Below are 22,376 nucleotides of genomic sequence, written 5' to 3'. Positions count from 1 at the left end.
ATTATTTTGATAATAATGAGAATCTTGATATTAAATCCTTTGGTTTTATATGTAACAAACTTACTTAATCTGTTTTGCAACACTTAAAGAAAACCGTAATAAAATTAACACTAATATTCACATAATAAAAAAGGTTCTAAAATGCCATGGTATATAAAAAAAAGAAATATATGACCAAGTCATGTCATAACTCAAAAATAATACTCACATGGTGTATGATAACAGGGTGCTTAAATTTAATTAGTGACTATTATACTCACCAAGGTGTTAAAACAACACTTATACAATAAAAATCAGCTCTGAGATGTCAGCTCTAAAAGATACACAAAGACCTTAGGTTACAATACTAATATGGTTGGACAAAATATTTCAGAGTAAGTAAAAAAAGTAAAAAAAAAAAAAAATAAATAAAAATAAATTAGATAGTACATATAAATTTACCCAAGAACATCCAAAAACATACGACAAAACCTTATAAATACAAGCATTTTAAATAATAACCCTATTAAAAATATAAAGTAAAGTAAATCATATAAAATCATAAAATTGACATGGTCAACGTGAAAATACATCATACAATGTTAATTTATAAAAAAAAAAATAACCCCTACCCTTATTAGATAGTACATATAAATTTACCCAAGAACATACAAAAACATACGACAAAACCTTATAAATACAAGCATTTTAAATAATAACCCTTATTAAAAATATAAAGTAAAGTAAATCATATAAAATCATAAGATTGACATGGTCAACGTGAAAATACATCATACAATGTTAAGTTATACGACATAAATTTAAGGTGGTCAAGAGTAAAAAATATTCCCTTGACCGAATGACCTTAAAAAAAAAGGTGAACTCTTACCTTGTCTTACTCTACTAAAACACAATTTTATACTTATCATAGTTAGGGATGACAATTCTAAATGGATATCCGCAAATCCGATCCACCCGAAATAAATAAATGGACGAAAATCCGCATTAAATGGACGAAGGGCGGGTGACGGATGAAGCGCGTGACGGATAGGGTCGGATTCAGGTGGGGCTCCGTTTCATCCGTCACCTGATTCGTCATCCGTTTATCACCCGATCCGTAGTCCATCCGTATATATATAAAAAAAAATCTCAATTTTCTTATATACTAGTATACTTGTGGGGAATATTTCAAGCGTTAATCCCCTAGCTTGAACGCCACTGTGATCATACACTAAAGTACGGTGGCGTCCAAAGGGAAAGAAGATAGAGCAAAAGAGTCGCCAACAAGTGTTTTTAGAAACTTGTAAACCGTTCACGAGGTGAAGGTTACACCCCTTAACGATCCAAGAGATCGTCAACTCCATAAGGTCTTGAACCAAATAGGGTTCGGGGATGAAGGTACAAATCCAACCTAAAAGAGATTGAACCTGCCCTAATAATAGGCCTCTACTTTATTCTGATCGTACTCATGTGCGCTTTTTGACTAACATGCAATCAATAGGATTAACTCTAAACCTGTTTATCTATGTTGGTTGAATATTAATGCACAAACAAATCTATTATTGGCGATTACTTAAATTATAATCAAATTAACCCTAAACAAGATTATTAATTATCTTATTAAGCGTGATTACAAGTACAAATTCCCTTTAAACAGGCATAAAAGGCGTGATCAAGCAATAACAACAAATATAATATCAAGCAACATAATATATAATGACAATAATAATCATAAAAATCATAATTATAATCATAATAATGTTAAAGCATAATAATATCAAGATCCTAGGCATGATATACTAACAAGATTAATAACAAATCCTAGCATGTCACTAAGCAATAAAAATCAAATCTTCAACCCTAACATGATACTAACAATCATAAACATTAAGAAGAACATAGGAAGCATCATAACGATCATACTTAGTATTAAAGTTACCCTATACATGATACTAGGAATCATAATAACAACCTAAACATGAACTCTATGCCATAACATCAATAAAAACCATTAAAGTACTTACTTTGATGCCTCGTACCTATTTCTAATAACAAAATACACACGTTAGTAACTTCAAGGAAAATAATAATCAGCAATTAAATTAAATAATGGAAAGAGAGATTTGGGACCAAACCCTCAGAAATTAAACCTTTCACGTCTAGGGCGAAGGCAACTTCGAATATGGCTAGGTGTGTCTAAGTCTAATGAATGCGAAATTTTGTATTTGAGAAAAAGCTAGTTTAGAAAAAAGAGAGAGAAAGAGAAAGAATTGATAGATTGTAGATGAAAACTGATGATTGATGAGAATTGATGAATGAAAACGGAGTTTTTAGCACGTTATTTATAGAGAAAATCAGCCAAAAAGATAAAATATCAAAACAGAGTTCTGGCGCACATAAAACGATGTTGGCGCCAATGCTGGCTATTGGCGCTAGACGCCAACATTAGCGCCAGGCGCCAATGCTAGCGCCAGGCGCTACAGCTGGCGTTTGGCGCTGATTCAGAAATTCACGCGTTTTCTTAAAATCAGATAGAAATTGCCGTACAGGAGGATAAAATCGTATCTCCCTCAAAAAACGTTCTTTGATTTTAATTAAAACTCTGAAAAGTAAAAAAAAAAAAGTCAATTTATCAGTGCTAATCGAATTAGGAATGAAAAGAACCTTCTAGAAGAATCTAGAAGACTAAAACCATTCCTAATTGCATTAGGAATGATAAATCTATATTAGGCCCTCCCCTAGATCATTGGGCCGCATATAAGTTATATTTAAAATTGTATGATGTATTTTCACGTTGACCATGTATTTTCAATAATCTAGGGGAGGGCCTAATATAGATTTATCGCATAAGGTTCAAATCGGGCCCAGTTTAGTAAATTGGCCATAACTTCCTCCATATTCATCGGAATTGGGCTTATAATATATCGTTGGAAAGCTCTTGTCAAGCCCCATCCAACTACACTACTATTGGACCCATATCATGGACCAACCAAACTGGATTTTCTGTTTTCTTAAAATAAGTTTTCAAAAATAGAGAGAAGAGAAAAGAAATTAAAACTATCCGCAACACTAAACTTTCTACACTTTCACTTCATTCGATTATGATTCGACGTGAAAGATACTCATCACCGGGTTTGGTTTTGGGGAGATACAAATGGGTGTCTACAATACTACACTATGTATATACTGTATATTTCTAAAAAAAAAATTCTAAAAATTCTTTAATTTTATTTTAAAAAATATAAAACCTCCCTCAATTCCCAATTATGTAGTACCAAAATAAGTTAATGATTCCGTTAAAAAAAAGTAATTCCATGATTATTATTATTGCTCTAGTTTGGAATAAAAATTTAATTAATGGTTTACTTTTTAAGTTTAAAATTAGCTAAAAGTTTTTTGTTTTTTTTATTCTAATGTATTAGATTTTATAGTAAAAGTATTATAATTATCATCCGTTAAGCATCCGATCCACCCGTTTCATCCGCGGATGACGGATGGATCGTTTGCTAGTGATGGGTTTTGCGGGTGACGGGTGGATCGGGTGGAGCGGATGATTAATTCGGGTGGATGCGGGTGGAGCTCCATCCGACCCGAATCCGATCCGTTGCCATTCCTAATCATAGTCGTAAAAATAAAAGATAAAATTACAAAACTAGATCAAAACAACAAGAAAACAAATAAAACAAAAGACCAAATTCACGTCGGCAAAGCAAATCAACGTAACGGAAATTACTATTTGGAATAGTGTCAAATAGTGTTTTGAATAGTGTCAAATAGTATTTTGAATATTGAAATGCAATATATGACACGTAAGAAATCCAGTTATCCCAATTAACGTCAAATAAATATTGATGCAATTGGTCCAAATTGAAACTTACTGGATACAATATTAACCGCGGGGGGGGGGGGGGGGGAGGTGACGTTATTTCACTATTGACAATTGCTTTTCAAAACTGACGAAAGAATACACACACTAAAAAAAACAAAAAAAAAAACAAAACAAAAAGTGAATGTCAGAAGCTCAGAACTCATTTATCAAAATGTGAATGTCAGAAGCTCATAACTCATTTAGTTTTGGTGAAAGGAATGTCAGAACCCATTAAATTGTGGAGAACGAACAGAAGTAAGATAACAAAAGTGAAGAAAATCATGCAACATCATTCACAGAAACTCAATACACGATCCAAATTTTCAGCTGTTTTTACTATCCATACATATTTCATTTCTACGCGTTGTATTCACAAGTATTTCCCGTTTACTCTCGTCCATACAATACTCAATTATCCATAGATAAATATCGATGGGTTTGGTCCGAACTTATATTTATCGGATCAACTATTAACTGCGGGACAAAAAGACAAAGACATTATAACAAGCGTACATAAAAGGAGGTCCCCTTAGTACTACAACATATAGTACCCATTTAGGTGTGGGGATTTTTGTCATTTCCCTATAGTGGTTGGCATGAGTCTTTATAGTAGTGGACTTTATAGCTTTGGTAAACTGGCCATATAATAGAGTAGTGCACAAATTGCAAAAATCACTAGATAAAATAAAAAGAATAAAACTTACTCTAGCAGTCTAAGTGAACATACGAATATACTTATCTATCTATAAATAAACTAAAGTAGCAACCGTCGACGTTATTTTTCCGCAAAATTGTACACGTGTCGACTCATTATGAAAAATTTTCCCGCCCAATTGTATGGCTTATTTTAGAAAAAAATAACTACAAAAATTATCACTAAAAGTTACAGCAGTAAACTATTATTTCCTAAAATAATAGGATTTGAATTGGTATAATTGTTTTTGTATTTATCCCAAGTTACTATACATTTTACATAAATTAATAATTTAAATTACAAGTAATAAAAAAAAGGTAGGGATATTAACGGATAGTTGTTTTTCTACTTCGAATTCATATTAATGATTGGCTTGCTTTTAAATAATGATTAATTATATTGCTGAGATTGCTTCTTAATACAAGAATTTTTTTTTTCAAATCAAAACATTTTCTTAATACATTTTTTTTTTGAGTGTTTTTTCCTTTTTAAAAAAATCATCCACCTTAATATTTTGACATACTATTGAACATGTTGTTGATGATACTTCTTTTTTCTTTCAAAGATTGATTAATTGAACTTTGTAGTATTTCTCTGTATTTGATAATTTGGGTGTTGTTTCATTTAATTTTAAGTTGGTCACTACTCGTCAATTATATTGAAAGAGTTGATTGTATTATTAGTAATATATCACTTAATATAACAACATAGGCTTATGATATTATCTATGGCAAAAATGTGGAAATATTAAAGTAAAATTAATATTAATTATCCGATTGATGTGTGATTTATTCATGCATTACAAACTTAATACGGAGTACTATTTTAAGTAATATATTAATTAGTTATTTAGCGCCTCACTTGAGAAGATTATTTGTAGAGTATATGCGAGTTCAACACTACGGAGTACAATTTTATTTGTTAAAAGGACTTAACCGTGCATCGCACGAGGCTAATCTAGTTATATTCTAAAGGAGTAAACAACGATTGTTTATAAAGAAAATGACATATTCCCCTGGCGAGACAAAAAATATTATACTTTATACTATACGATTATTATACATATACATATAAAAATACGGTCTAAAATACTCACTTTTTACTATAAAAAGAAATTACCCTTATCCAAAATCTCCACTCACCACTTAATTCTTATCTTCTTCCATCTTCCTCCTTACCCGAAAAAACCAAACAAAAAAAAACCACCATTAAACTCGGCCACCATGTTTCAAGAAAACCAGGAAGATCAGCATGTCTTCACCTTTGAGGAAGACATGAAGATGATAAGGGTGCACTTCATGTACATTGTGGGGCTAGTGGTCCTCCTAATGGTCGTATTAATTTACTTGTTAATGCACAAGTAAAAGCCGAAAATTACTTCGGTAGAGCAGAGTAAAAATACATGTAGTGTTAGCTGTACTTCAATATTTTGTAATTTAGTAGTTTAGAAGTACAAATTGTAAGATGTTTGAATTTTGTGTGTGGTCACATGTGCGTAGGGATGGGAATTTTGTTTCCCACCACCTCGCTAATTTAGTTCCGTTTGGTGTTGAACAAGTTTGGGAAAACTCATGCCCCGATGTAATTTCCTCTTATGTTCTAATGGACAAATTGTCCATTGATTAATAAAATTTACTAAACGGGTTTCAAAAACACTACAAGAAAAATGTCTTTTAGTAGCGTTTATTTCGTAGCGATTGTACATTCGCTACAATATGCAAGTATGTTTGTGAAATAATTAAGGAAGTCGTATCATTTTACAATTGCCATGGTTTTTCCATATAAAATCGATACAGAAAGCATAATAATACATATCCACACTATTTTTACACATTTAGGGTATGTTTGGCCAAGCTTCTTTAAAACAGTTTCTGTTTCTTAGAAGTAGTTCTCTAGAAACTGTTTCAAAAGAAACACTTGTGGGAAACATACTTGTTTGGCCACAAAATTTTAGAAGTGCTTTTGACTTTTTGAGAATAGAAACGATTTTACAATGTTTGGCCTATTGAAAAATGTCATAGTATGGACAAAAAAATGAAGAGTAATGTTTATTTTCAAGAAGAATAATGTTTATTTTATGAAAGAAGATTAACGTTTTTTAATTAAAAAAAAATTATTTTTTATCTGATAAATGAAGATTAATAACAATTGAAGAATAATTTTAGTTGGTATATGAAATGAGTACTCATGTTAATCTTTTTTTAAAATCATAAATTATGAAAGACCCATTTTTTTTTCTCACATTTCTCAACTTTAGCCCTGCTTGTGCTCTGCTACTTTGAGCCATTAATACCTCCCACCACCACGACACCATTACTAATGGAGATCTCTAATGCTGTTCTTGAGTCTATCACTTGTTAAAGTTCAACCCTAAAGATATCTAAACTTTCATGAGTTTCATTTGTTTCATCAATCCTTCCTCTCTTCCTCCATTTCTCTGCTTGTGCACCAATTTCGCCACCACAATCTTCAATTTCGCCACCCACCACCAATTTCTGGCCGACGAGCAGTAATGCTTCGGGGTTTTAGCAGCAGATGTAGAGAAGGTACTTGTGGATAAATCTATGGATACAAACGACGGAGGAGAGAGAGAATCTAGAGGGCCTATTTTTAGAGAGGATATAAGGTCCTTTTAACAATTTTTGAGGGTATTATCGTCCAATAAAAGTTTCATTAAATGGGTATAAACAGCTCCCCGAGAAACTGAAAGTAGAAGCTTGGATTTGGAGCTTCTGTTTCTAAGCTCTTTAAGAGCTGTTTGGGCTTCTAGAGAAACAGAAATTAGCTGTCCTTGAACCCCTGTTTGGCCCAATTTTAGATTCTTTGGCTGAGAAGCACTTGTAGAAGCTAGGTCAAACATGCACTTATATAATTTTGAGAAATCGTATCATTTACAATAGCCACTAAATCCTAAAAATCGATACGAAAAGCCTTTTCAACACTAGATATATAAATATTGTTTGACAAAGAATACATAAAATATGTCATAGCTTATTGGTGAAACACTTAATATAAGAGTTTGAGGTTGCATGTTCGAATCCTGTAAAGATCGTACACATGTTTTTTTTTTTTTAAGAAAATGAGTTATACATTTATAGCGATTGTAATCGCTACAATAATCACCACGATTGGATGTAGTTTTTTGTATCGATTATTGAGGCCAACCCCAACGATATTGAAAACCACTACTAAAGGCTAAGGCAACGGGGGATATTGTATCGAATGACCATTCGCTGGGAAAGCTTTTTGTTGTAATTACAATCGATACTAAAGGTTAAAATAATCGCTACGAAAAGGTTATTTTCTTGTAGTGAAAAAAAAGTACAAATTGTAACATGTATTTTGGAAATTATAAATAAAAATCATTATTATTATTTATTTTCTTCGTTTTAAATAATAAAACAAACGTCATTAAGTTTATAAAAATATTTAGCAAAATAATAATAATTATTTGCAAAAAACGATAACTATATAATAAAAGATATTAATAGTGGCAATTACAAAAGTAGGATCAAAATTTGGTGTCTACATTACTTCAATTATTGCCGCTTTCACTTTTCAACTCCCTCATCTCTCCTTCAATTTCCTCATCTCAGATCTCTCCTTTAAGCGGCTGTAGCTTTTTCCTTCAGTTTTGTTCGTTCTTGCCGTTCGTTCTCACTGTTTGTTTAGGCGACTTCATGGTAATTCTTTGGCTTTTTCCTTCTCACTGTTTGTTTGATGTTAATTCACTACAAGAAAATAACCTTTTCCGTAGCGATTATTTTAACCTTTAGTATCGATTGTAATTGCAACAAAAAGCTTTCCCAACGAATGGTCATTCGATACAATATCCCCCGTTACCTTAGCCTTTAGTAGTGATTTTCAAAATCGCTGGGGTTGGCCTCAATAATCAATATGAAAAACTACATACAATTGTGGTGATTATTGTAGCGATAATGTTTAACTCATTTTCTTCAAAAAAAAAAAAACATGTGTATGATCTTTACAAGATTCGAACATACAACCTCAAACTCTTATATTAAATGTTTCACCAATAAGTTATGACATATTTTATTTATTCTTTGTCAAAAAATATTTCTATATCTAGTGTTGAAAAGACTTTTCGTATCGATTTTTAGGATTTAGTGACAATTGTAAATGATACGATTTCTCAAAATTATATAAATGTGTAAAAATATTGTGGATATGTATTATTATGTTTTTCGTATCGATTTTATATGGGAAAACCATTGCGATTGTAAAATGATACGACTTCCTTAATTATTTCACAAACATACTTGCATATTGTAGCGAATGTACAATCGCTACGAAAAGACATTTTTCTTGTAGTGATTATCTAAACTCTTTAGATTTTTTGATTTTTTAATTGTTAGCAAAAATATGGTTCTAATAATGAGTAAACAATTAGAATGACGTTAAGATTTTTTAGGTTATGTCATTGATTAATATGGTTTCTTAAATAAGAAAATGTAGTCGTACGATAAAAATTAAAACATAATGTATTCGTACAACAATAATTTTATGTAGTGGTATAATATTTATCTTTCTTATGTAATTTTAAATTTAAATTAAATGAGTATTTTCCTACGTGGTTGATTGATCGATTAAATTTTCATTATAATTTTACTAATTATTATTTACATAATTAGTTTTATATAATTAGATTTAAATTGTTCAAAAATGTAATTTAAATTCTTTCAAAAAAAAAATGTAATTTAAATTAGTATAACTTCATTAAATAAAAAATAATAAATATGAAAATGGTGATGTGTATAGTAGAGGTGATCAATGGGTGAACTGGGTCGGGTTCGGTCCGGGCCAAAATTTGGGCCGAAAAATGTGTGCCCAAACCTGCCCAAACTAGGTGGGCTATGTGGGCTTTTCGGGCCAGGCAAAAAAAGTCAACTAAAATTGCATAAATTTGATTTCCCAAGCCCGCCTAAATTTTTTTTTAACGGGTCGGGCCAAAAAAAGTTATCTTAAACCCGCCCAAAATCGGATCAGGTCAACGGGGCGGGCTCAACTTGATCATCTCTAGTGTATAGAGAGAAATATTGGTGGGATATTGAAAAAAGTAGGAGAGAGAATAGTGTAGATTTTTTTTTTAATCATTGGTAGGGAAGTCAATGGAGCGGTACAGATGTTGGTCTTACCATTCCCATCGCCACCAAAAATTTTCATCCCCATCCCCATTCCGCGACGGGTCCAAAATTCATGCCCCACCCCGTCCAGCGGGTACAATTCCAAAACCATCCCCGCCCCACCCTCCACTTGGATATCCATCCACACTTAATTCCCATCTAAGACCCACCTAATCCCTACCTCCCAATACACCATCCAACATAATTAACATAGGTTATAAAAAATAAAAAAATTGTTGTTAATATTACACACTCTTTAAGTTATAATATTAGTGTATTACAATTATTATATCTATCATTTTATTTTACTTAATTTTTTTTAATAAAATTGTATAAAAATATACTTCCTCCGTTTTTTTGTAGTTGCAATAGTTTGACTTTTACATTATTCATGTGTCTCACTTTGACTAGCAATTTAACGATTTATACTTAAGTAAAAATATAAATATGTGGGATCTTATTAGATTCGTCTCGACTTATACAATTTTAATATCTAAGGTTTATAAATTTTACATATTGGTAACTAAAGATATCTATATCTATACTATATATTTAAAGGCGTTCTTAAGAACGTCGATGTGCCACGTAAGCTCTTTTTAGTTACGCCATGTCAGCTTCCCAACATCTCATGACACCATGTCACCTTTAACCATCTCAACTATTAGGATATTCGAACACCCAACCTCGTCTTATAACAAAGATTACTACTTAACCGTTAAAACCAATTAACAACCACGTTATCAATATTAAAAAAAAAAGAAAAAAGTAAATAATTGAAAAGCACAAGGTTCAATTTTTTTTGTAAAAAAAATAAGATACTCAAAAAATAATTTCAATAAGTATTCAATGTATGGGACTATTATCTCATACCACCTAGGGACAAAATGACATACAAATTCATCTTTATATTACATGAAAACTATAATACAAGGTGTGGATGAGGCGAGTATGAAGTGGGGCGGGACGGGTACAATGTAAAATCCACCCTCGCCCCATCACCCATGGTGAGTATGATTTTAATCTCCATCCCGGCCCCACTACCCGCCAAACCAAGACCCATTTCCATCCAATTGGGGCGGGTGGGCATCCCTGATCATTATTAAGATAAAAATATGACTACCAAAATACTCATGAGCAAGAGGAGAGAGAAAATAGGTAGAGAGAGAATGAAAAAGTTGTTTTTTAAAACGGTACACAATACACTTGCTCCTAAACTATAAACGGACACAAATACTATTTATTTAGGGTCTGTTCTCATATGTTGAAATTCAATTCAGCTCTTAATTTCCTTTTCTTATAAAATATTTATTTCAGTTCAATTCAGTCAACAAGAACATACCCTTTGACCAAATCCAGCAAGGAACTTTGGCAGCAAATATAGAGGTGAAGTATTCTCTCTCCTTTCTCCCCAATTCATACTAGTCATACATCAACTTCATCACTAAAAAAAAAACCTTTCTTCTGGTCTTCTTACTACAAATACAAACAAATAAATTATCCCCAAAACCTCAATTTCCTGAAACCTAGCCCCACCACCTAACCTTACTCTCACCGTCCGCCGTCTCCGGTCACCGGACCACCGCTTTCTCACTCGCCAACCCCACCAACTCGTCGGCTCATTCCTTCGCTACTCCCCGGCTTCCGGCGTCGGTGCTCTTGGCTTGTCGGCTTCGACCGACGCTCAACAACTAAGCCGTCGAGCCGACAAAGGTCAATATCTTTACCTATTTCTGTGTGCTTATTGTTTTACACTTTGAATATTCGTTTCAAATTGGTTTAGTTTAAGCTGGATATCAGTAGAATATGGTAATGTGTTGTATTTTTGTTGTCTAATTGACTAATTCAGTATACCTGGATATTGTTTTTGACCGATTTGGATTGGTCAACCTTCGGCTCCGTTTAGTTCGTTGAAACGTAATTGTAAATTAGTTTTGGTTTGTTCGGAAATTTGAATTTAGTATTTGTTAGGACTATAGTGATATTTGAATTGTTGTTGTTAGTTGTAATGGAGACTATGGAGTGGAAGTGAATGCTGGTTGTGAGTGTTGGACTTTTGGTATGATTAATGTTGGCTTTTCAAAGACCTTTCAGATGGGTATTTGGGGACTTGGGGTTTAACTATACATACCACTTACAAGTTATCAATTCGTCGAGGTCCTCGAAACCGTGGTTTGAAAGTTTCAAATTGATTATGGTGAGGGGCTTCAATGACTACATGAAGAACTATGCCCTTATCACGGGTGTTATGAGGCTGTGAGCCTACTAGCCAGCTGATATTAGGTTCATAATTCATACAATTTATCGATCAAGACCGTTTTGTTATTTAAAAAGAAAAAGAAAATAGTGAGGCACCTCTACCTTTGGATGGTTTTGGTTAGATGTTAAATTTCTTATACTCCGTACTTGTTTTCTATTGAAATTTCTACTAAGACCTCATTTTGAAAATCCGGGATCTTTCCTTCGATAATCTTAGGTTAAGCTGATATTACTTTTAAGGATTGAATCTTAAACACTCTTTAATCGTTTGCTTTGATTGTCGAAATGTTACTAAATTAAGCTGTAGAAGTTCTGATTATGTAACTATCATCAGTATTGTGAGCTTTTTTAATTGCTTAGAATACCTTTTGGGGTGAACTTTTCTAAGGCTCTTTTTCATTCTTAACTTTCAAAGCTAAAATTCAGCTGTAGTGTTTTTCTCCTTAATTATTAAAGGTATACTGGCTAAACAAGATTTTATATTTTTAGATCTTCAGCATATTAAAATCCGATAGTCAAATTATAATTTAATTTTTCTTTATTAATATTTGTGGCAGGGGTTGTGTGATTACTACGCTTACAGTAGGGTGAATTAGTTTTATCTCCTTTTTGGAAATAAAGGCAGATGGAGTTACATGCTTGTGAGAATGGTGTTGCTTCAACAAATCACCTTGATTATTGCAGTGATGGTCTTGCCAATCAGAAACTTGCGATATTTACGAAAGCAAGACTTTGGGTGATGATATCATTGATGATTTGGATTCTTATATGGAGGACATACATGACCGTCTAACAATCTCAAGAATGGTAAGTGATTCAATTATCAGAGGCATGACTAATGCTGTATATCAAGAGGCTGCTGAGGTAGTCGGTGCTAAAGAATTAGAAGTAGCTAGGCTGAAGGAAGTGCTCTGTCAAATTGGCCACAGTGAAATTGATGCATCCATTACCCTGAGTAAGCATGATGATATAGAATTGTAGGAACATGGTATAGAGTCTCTTGGCGTACTTAATCTGTCTGTTAAAAAGCAACTGGAAAGGCTTGGACAATGTATCGCAAAGGCTGGAAATTTTGAAAAGAGCTTAATAATGAAAAATGATTTGGATGAAGCATTTTATTGTCTTAAAGCTACACTAAAAGCTTTGTGTCAACGTGTGAATGAAATTGTTTATGCACCAGAATCTTCTGTAGAAGAGTGGAAGGTGGAGTTGGATATCTGCCAAAAAGTAGAGGCAATGGTGTTCAGCTCTGTTGTTCAGGGTTTACAATGCGAATATGAAAAACAGATTTGGGATGTTAGTAATAATTTAGTGTTGAATGACAGGTTCAATGTAATTTCAAGCCTACGTCATGAACTGGACTCTATCCAAAAGTATTTTGTTGGTCCTGAAGTTGGGAATCTTAGCTCACAGGGGTCTGCTGAGATGGATCATTTTCATCGTAAGGTTTCAAGCAATCATGGTTTACCTTCTGCTGAGCTTTCGAATGGAAATGGTAAAGGCGAGGAGTCTAAAGTTTTTCTTCCTGAGAATTTTGAAACTTCTCCGCTGAAACACATGATAAAACAAGATCTCTATCAGCACTTTAGGACCGTGATAACTGAAATGAAACGAGGACATGAGTCTACTGTGCAGCAAATGACAGATGTAAATTTTTCTTTGAGGCGTGAGCTTTTGAAAGAGCGGGAACTCATGAAGGAAATAGGACCTTTTGTGGCATTTAAGAAGGATAAGGATTTTGAAAATTTGAAGAAAAAGATTCCCGAGGTTATTGCAAAGTTGGATGACATTGTTAGGGAGAAAGAAAAATTTTCTGAGTTTTGTAATCATTCCAAGGACACAATGGGTAGCATGCTTGTTGAGAATTGTCATCTCAAAAATTTACTCCGTGATAAGATAATAGAACAATCTAGGGCTGAGGAAAACCGTCAGAAAGGTCTCAAAGTCTGCTATTGCTGATGAACATATCAAAGCATCTATTAGTGAAGAGGTCTATAAATGCATAATTAGGGAGATGGATGGAATGATCAACTGTTGCTCTGAAGATGGTGATGTGAAGTTTAGAATCACACAAAATGTGGGAACTCATGGAGTTTTTCACCCTATTATAATTGCCAGTGAATCAGACTATGAAGAGTTTTCATGTTTGCAGTCTTCTATTATACAACAGATTAACGGAATAATTTACCAAGAAGCGTTAGGAGATATGTCAATGGAACTCATTGGGTTAAAGGAAAAATGTCTAACGGATAGCAAAAGTTTGAATTTTCTTCAAAGGAAAGTCTTAGAAATTGAGAACGAATTGGCAATGAAGGTTGAGGAAAATAAAGATTTGAAGCATCAGATTCTTATGCTTGAAAGTTCAGTCAAAGAAAAAGAGAAATCATTGCTTGAAATTACAGCTCTCCTTGAGAAAGATAAGTTGCAGTTTACTGCAGAGCTTGATAAGTTATTACACTTGAGAGCAGAACAGGAGGCTCTTTTATTGGACAAAAATGAAGAATTAGTTTTGCTGAGGGGCAAAATAGAAGACTCTCTGAAGCAAATAGACTCTTATACACTTGAATTGTACAATTTGAAACAAGGGCTTAAATTGTCTGAAGAAAAGTTGAGGATGTCTGATGAAGAGAAGACAAAGTTGATTTCAGTCTTAGAACTGAAGCAAATTGACATGGAATTAATGAAGGAGAAAGACAATGTACACATTAAGCATCTGCAATCTCTATGCCATGTCATCCAGGGTTTATCTAAGTCATTTGGAGATTTTGAACTCAGAATAAAAGAAAGTATTGGCTGGCACAATGTGAGGTACACATGTTCTTCTTTCTTGTATTTCATATCTTGTATATTTGCGTGGGATATATGTATATGATATATATGTACTGCTGTAATTATTTGTACTACTAGAAATTTATTACCAAGTTAATAGGCTTATTCTTAATTTGATTAAGATTAGAATTTAATAATAGTGACTGAATTTTTGTCTAAAAATCAAAAGGGTTGTTTAATCTTTATGCAGCATACGCAATCAATGAAATTTGATTTCTCGATCATTATCATAGTTTGATTGACAATATATTTTGCTACTTTATGTGGAGGTCAATTAGATAGTTACTGATGTGTCTATCTTCTGACTCTTTTCTTCTTTATCTGTCATAGCAATCCATGTGTTTCACTTGTGTACTACTTTGTTGTGTGATGATGGTATGATGAGTTGCTTCAATTCCAAAGATTTATCAAACCATCTCAAATTCCAAAAAGTATTAATGCATGAAGATACTTTGTGAACAAAAAAGAAATCTTGTGTCTTAAAAACAAATATGAAGTATAATACTACTCATGTCTTTCGGAAAATAATTGTCATTTTGTCCCATTGATCAGAATTAAGAATTTACAAAAACATGTGAAGACACTTGAACACAAAACAACTAGTTTTGAACATGTCAAAATAGTTTAGGCCATTATATCTCGAACATAGATATACTAATCCCCCACCTCCTTTTTCATCTGTTGTTGGGTGGGGTTGGATGCCCCCATTTTTTCTTTATTGTGACCGTTTTTAGCTTACTTTATTCTTTTGGAAGGAAGACAGTGCAGAGTGGTTGTTTTGTAAACCAATTGGAGCTTTTAGATGTTATTGTAGGTGTTGAGACAGGGATATGTAATGCCTACATAAGTTTTGCATATTTTCAAAATGCTTCTTTGGAGTTAGTTATCTCTAAAAAATAATGATTAATTTAATCTTTGTGTAGGCTGGAGAATTCAGCCTTTCAGTTACAATCTCTGATTCCCAAGGTTAATGTGCTCCGAAGGACGGGTTTCTTATACAAAGAAAGGCTGGAAAAAAAGTGTTCTGATCATCAGAAAGCTGAATCTGAGGTATGTCCTATTCTTTTTTCTTTTTTTTTGGTTGCTCTTTGTTGTGGTGGAGCTTAAAAGAGACGGTGCATACTTCGCTATCCTCTAACATCTACTCCCTCTGGTTCTACATTAGTCCATCACTTGTTTATGCACAAAGTTTTTGGTAAGTGATTCAAAGTGAGTATTTTAATTTGCAACATGCAAGTGAGTTAAACTGAGTATTAAAGGCAAGTGGAGGAATATTTTATTCACATGTAAAGGGAGTGTGTTTGCATGAGGATCATGAGAAGAGAAATAATAAATAAATAAATAAAAGATAGCAAATGGGGTTAGTAGGATGAGAGAGAGATAATTAAATAAAGATTGCTATTTCCATTTAAGGATGTGATGCATTAATTTAAAACAGCCAAATAAGACAAGGAAAGTACTTATTCAGAAACAAAGAGAGTGACTGATAGCTCCAATGTTACAAGGTACGTGGTTCGATTCGATACGTGGTACAGAAACGGATACGCGGCACGCTACACATGATGAATCCGATACGATTGCTTACGAAATAAATAAATTAATAAAATATAAGGGTGATTTTTATTAATAAGATTTTGATTTGGAAAATAATATAAAACGTAGTTGTATCGTTCCTAGCTTGAATTTATGTGGGTTAGTGAATTGCTTAAGAAAATAGAATATATAATATATACTTGTATAATAAAAAGCCCAAAGATTTAAGCCCATATGGAACAGAACCCTATCCGCCACACTGTAAAACAGGAGAGGAGAGAGAAAAGACTTCTCCTAAGATATAAAATCAGAAGAGAGAGAAAATACATTGGAAATATCGGGAAGAAACCATTGAACGTTGCACAGGAAGAATAACTGCTTAGCTGCTACCAGAGTCGCCTCCTTCAGCGATCCAGATCGCGAATCCCAGCGACCCAAGTCGCATTTGTTCCACATTCCGATACGCGCGACTCAGTTCGCGATTTGTGGCTACATACCGTGAACCTTGTAACACTAAACTTTAAAATTTTCAATGATAAATAGTTTAGTAAATTTCTATGGAGATATAAGGATGCATTAACTGTCAATTCCTGCTGTGTTGGAAAGTCCTAGTCCTGATATAAGCTAATATTGGGAATTATGAGTCTTGGGAATGTATGTAGTGCCAGAAAGTCCTGCTACAGATTATATTAGCTGATTTTGGAAAATTTAGTTGTTGCATTATCATTATTGCACTTTGACCAGAAAAGAGGACGGTAGAGTGGGGGCAGGGAAAAATTGAATTAACTATGAGTAATTATTTTTGTTATATCCTAAAACCTGTACATGGGGTTCTCATAATTTATTTGACCCGTTATGTTCTAAAAGTCATCCTCCCTTGTTGGAAGTTTTACAGTCTCTTAAGGCACACCTTTGCTCCTTAATATCTCTTTAGTGCTGCATAGAAGGATGTAAAAGTGGGCATATTAAGTATGAATCAAACATTAATAACAAAAATCTATGTGTGATATTGTCATGCATTCTTAAATTATAAAAACGGAGGAAGTATAACTGTTAGGAAATATATTTAATGCTTAAATCATCCCTTATCATATTCATATCTTTCTTGCTGTATTAATATATTTTATACAATTTATTGTTTTGGAAAGTCACATTGGAAAAAAAAATTGTAACAAAATCGTACCTAATAAAGGAGTAATCCCCCCCCCCTTCTCTCTCTCATATTACTCTGTAATGAGTAAAAAGGTCAATGTTGAAATTATACCTGTCCAATTACTTGCAGAACAAATTGATGAAAATATCATGATTCAATTTGGGTCCTCTTTAACTTTTGGTTTATTTACCATCTTAAATGTGATTTGGATGTAGGTGGATCTTTTAGGGGACGAGGTGGATGCTCTATTGAGCCTTCTTGAGAAGATATATGTAGCACTTGATCATTACTCCCCAATATTGCAACATTATCCCGGAGTAAGTCCTGTGCTTAATTTCTTTTGCATGCCCATGCTTCTAAAACTTAGTGTGGATCTCACTGAGACACACACTTGCTTTACTTCAAGAATGCGTAAACAAGTAAAAAGACTTTCTGATATAACTCAAAAGGACTTTATGTTGTAAAAAAAATTAACCATCCAAGGCAGCCATTTCTTTGGTATATTTGAAATAATTGCTGTAAACAAAGATCTGTATGTATTAGACCAGTATTATTATTAAAATTTTAACTTTAATACCGGAAAGAGGGTATGCATATTAAACTATTTAAAGGCTAGTAGAAGAGGGAGACAAACATTATTTTAGATATACCAAGCGAAGGAGGAATAAGGTGGTAGGAAATTATCTGGCTTGGCATGGTCTTGTGGAGAAGATTTGTTCTTGTAACCTGAGGTTATGGGATCAAATCTGGTATACTTTGAGAGGTCCAACATCCTACAGGAAAAGGAAAGGAATACTAAAATTTATGTCTCTCCTAATTGTAGAAGCTTGAGTCTAAACTTTGTTGGTTATGGATTGTTAACTTGAGGACGTATTTCGTGATCTTATTCTTCTGTTAGGAGTTCCTCCGTATATATTTGTACTAGGCATTGGAGGACTAGGTTTGAACATTCGTCTATTCTCTTGGTTTTCAAAGTTCACAATTTGATTTTTACTATCCCAACGCCCAACTATTACCATTGATATTTATTTAAATCTATACTAGTTAAAATTATTAGAAGTTGAAATTGTCAAAGTATACATCAAAACAACTCTAACAAGATCCCACATGAGTGGATTTTCCTACTTTATATATATCACAAAAAATAGTCAAAGGGGATTACATGAATAGTGTAAAAGTACTTAATGAATAAATTAGAAGATGGAAGAGTATTAACATTTCTTTTTTTTTTTTTTTTTTTTTTTTTTTTTTTTTGGTGTTAGCCATTTAGGGGCTACGAAGTTTCTTATATACCAAGTTTTTAAATTAGTTTTAGCTTATAAATAGGACCTGGATTACATGCTTTCTCTGAATTGTATGTTATGGATTAACTGAATTTTTGGGAGCTTCCTAACTCAATCTGAGGACTTATACTCCCCACCTTAAGCCTAGACTAAAAGGAAAAAAAATTAGGCTTTTATTTGCGGTCTGCTAGATGGATCCTAGAGCACCAAAACCCATTTAGAGGGATTTTACTGCCCAACTTACTAGTGTGTATGGTGTATGAACCCATTTTCTTTTTCTACTAATGATAAATTAGCTTAAATATCTGAATTCAATTATGTCCTTAGAGCCTTAGATCCTTCTGCTCTTTCATAAAATTTCATCCTCATGAATTTGAAATTTTCTTATTTTGTGCCTTATGCCTACTCCAGACATTTCTATCTTTTTTATCTCTTCATTTCCCTTAACCTTGTCAACAACTGCTTCCTATTTGTAATCATTACTTCTCTGAAATGGGATTCCTGAAATATCCTCAAAATTTTATTTGTGAATCAGTATTTGTAATGTTTTCTGTGAGAAGAAAACTTCCTAGTAACAAATTTCTAAATATTTGAAAAATATTTTCTTAGGAAATATATAGATATTAGATTGATAATGTGCCAAAAGTATTATTATATTTGTCTTCAACAGAAGTTCATAGATATTTAGTTTCATATCAAATAAAGTATCAGCCACAGTATGACCTGGAAGTTAGAATAAATGAAAATTTTCCAATCCTATGGGCTATAGTTTTAGATGGAGCAATTTTCATATATGATTTCATTAATCCAGATTGATCCCTATTGATTTTTTAAGCAGAGTTCTTGTTAAATCCCCCCCCCCCTTTTTTTTAAAAAAAAAATAAAAAAAAAAAAAAAAATTTGTGATCATAACTATTTTTCCAAAATGTGCAGATCATTGAGATTCTAAAGCTAGTTAAAAGAGAACTAAGTGGAGAGGCAGTAAAGGCTGGTTGACTGCCACTTGCTTAAATATCTTCGAGATGCTTCCACTGCCTATTGCTTGATCGGTTGTGTTTATACTTATCCAATTATCCAAGTGTGTATTGTCTGTCAGCTTAAGCAATACTCAAGTTGTTACGTCTCAAAAGTAGAGAGAGAGAGAGATGCTTTTCATGGAACAGTTTTGAAACTCTAGGCCAACCCATAAGCTCGTCCCTTTCTTCTGCCCTTCTACTTGATTCTCAGTCTTTCTTATCTCTTCATGGATCATTCTTCATCCGCTTGCTTCTCACGCCTGGATCTTGTCCTTCATCTGCTCAATACTTGCCCAATTTGATGCAAGCTTCACTGTATAGTGGCGTGCCTTGGTTGGCATGGCACTGGGTGTCCTTGACCAACTGTGAGCACGAGGATCTGCTTGGTTAGCTCTCTCATCTTGTCCATATTGTGTATAATTTTCGTTAATCTTGGATTCATTAGCAGGGCTCCAATCACAAATTAGGTATGATTTGTAAATTTACATTTTTGCCTTTTTTATTTTTATTTTTTTTGCTGCTATCTTCCTGCATGAGCAATGCACTTTTAATTTCAGTAGGGTAAAAAGCGATAGTTTGTTGTTATTTTTCTGCTGTATTCTTCTGGACTTTTTTTATTAAGATTGTTTCTGGTTCTTTCCTTTGGTGTATGAGCTTTTTGGAAGCGTTTACGTTACCTGTACCTTTTTATCTGTTATACTTTCTTGTTTAGTGGTTCTGATCTAGTTTTTTCTGATTTGCTCTTCTTGATTGGGTATTAAATTTTGGTGAAACATGTTTTCGAGGACCCTTGTCTATTGGTTCTGATTCTCTGTGGCTTCAAATAACTAATATTTGCTCGTCTCAGTTGTTCCTACTCTTGCTCGTATTCTGGAAAAAAAAAAAAAAAATCTACCTTGCTTTGCTCAATTGGATGATCTGGTTGAGCTTTAATTTTTGCAGCTGCAAATGTTCATACTTCATAAGGTTGCCCATTTCTCTTATTTCCACTGAAACTTCGCTGCTGAACACATTCTCTCTAATCTGTAATTTATGGAATTGTGGCTGTTACTATGGATATTTGATTCTCTTGCTGATTCAAATCTGTTTGGTTGCACACTTTACTGTTGTAGTTGGCATGTAGTGTGTCAATTGGTTTTCCACTATTCTTATGGTGTGGCATTTATTTTCTGTCATACTATGCCCACTAGTAATTGACTAATTTCTGTGGGTTAGCCCTAGTAGGTAGAAGAAAGATTATTAATTCCATCCTACTTTCCTGCTGACTTACCTCCTCCTAGAGCATCTTCGGATGGAAAAAGAAATGTTGATTTTCTGCCCTATATTTGACAGGATACTCAATTCAGTGTACCATGTAGGCTGTTGCTGGGTTGTGGTTATTGCTAATAATTACCTTAAATTCCAGTTGCAATTTCTTTTTGTTCCTTTGGCAAGGATTGTACTACACGTATGCTACTATTACCTGTACTGTGATTAATTACTCTGTTATATCTTATTATTTTATATGGGCATGGCACTTTGCCTTTGTTTGCATCGTTTGACTAGACATTATACTTCCTCCTTTCACTGTTACTTGCAACAGTTTGACTAGACATTATACTTCCTCCTTTCACTGTTACTTGCAACAGTTTGACTAAAACCATGAGAGCTTTTTGGTCAAACTGTTGCAACTAAAAGTGAACGACGGAGTAAGTATATCCTTGCTCATTATTGCAAAATTTCTGCTGTCGTTCTCTTTTGTATGATGATATGCTTTGTGTCGGCTATTTAACTATGGCTAGTGTGAAGTATTTGTAATTTGCTATCCTTTTTCCTGTCTTCCAGTTTCTTTGTTTGTATATATCAGATACTGTCAAGGCTGTGAAAGCTCCAGGTAATCATCTTTCAATGAAGAACACTAGCTAGAACATTCAAGGGGCCATAATGTCCCTAAGCTTTGGTGAAATTCTGTTTCTAAGAAAGTATGAACTATGAAAACCACCTCTGCAAATCTCAATAAAGATTAATATGACGTTAGGTTTTGACTGTGTTTAGAAACGATCAACATTCGAGGACGCAATGGGGGAGATATGGATCAACCTAAAACGCTGGCGTGACTACTTGTTTTGATAACTATACCTGTTAAACATTCGTGATTTTGACAAACTTGTTCATTCGTGATTATCACGTAGCCGGTTGGTACTAAGCCCACCAATCAAAATGCCAAAATTTTTCAAGTAATAACACGCAATAGATAGTTCTATGTGTGATGAACATTTTGAACCGTGTTCTCACTATGAACTAGTGTTAATTATTAGGAAAAAAAGGCCATCATTAGTATTACCCAGAAAACTGGAATTGATGATTTGATGGTAATGACATTGGATCCCTACTTTAGAGAAGACATGGACAAGGACATGCCGATTACGTAGTACTCCGTATTTTTTGTTTGGTGGCCTTTAAAGTGGCCCCTTAAAATGTTGAGTCCATAAGACGAGGAAGTAATATAATAAAGCTTAAATACTGAAATAATCTAATGGAACTGCTAATACTCGAATTATGCTGCTTTGTTGATGATGGCAGTAAAAATAATTTAAGCTTAGTTTAAATAATTTAAGTGCATATTAAAATAATAATAAAAA

At 33.3% G+C, this 22,376-nt stretch overlaps 1 protein-coding gene across 1 annotated transcript; it reads left to right on the top strand.

Annotated features, from left to right (window-relative positions):
- Positions 1 to 12,634: 12,634 nt before the first annotated feature.
- LOC110690053 (WPP domain-associated protein-like) lies at positions 12,635 to 20,395 on the top strand (the record flags this gene model as incomplete). Its single annotated transcript, XM_021866882.1, is given in 5 exon segments — positions 12,635 to 13,881; positions 13,883 to 14,749; positions 15,694 to 15,820; positions 17,672 to 17,773; positions 19,673 to 20,395. Coding segments are annotated over 5 exon segments (2,406 nt in total), but the record flags the coding sequence as incomplete, so codon positions are not given.
- Between the last annotated feature and the right edge of the window lie 1,981 nt (positions 20,396 to 22,376).

This window comes from Chenopodium quinoa, unplaced genomic scaffold, assembly GCF_001683475.1.
Source record: "Chenopodium quinoa cultivar QQ74 unplaced genomic scaffold, ASM168347v1, whole genome shotgun sequence".
NCBI lineage: Eukaryota > Viridiplantae > Streptophyta > Magnoliopsida > Caryophyllales > Amaranthaceae > Chenopodium > Chenopodium quinoa.
This window is presented reverse-complemented; position numbering and strand designations above follow the sequence as displayed.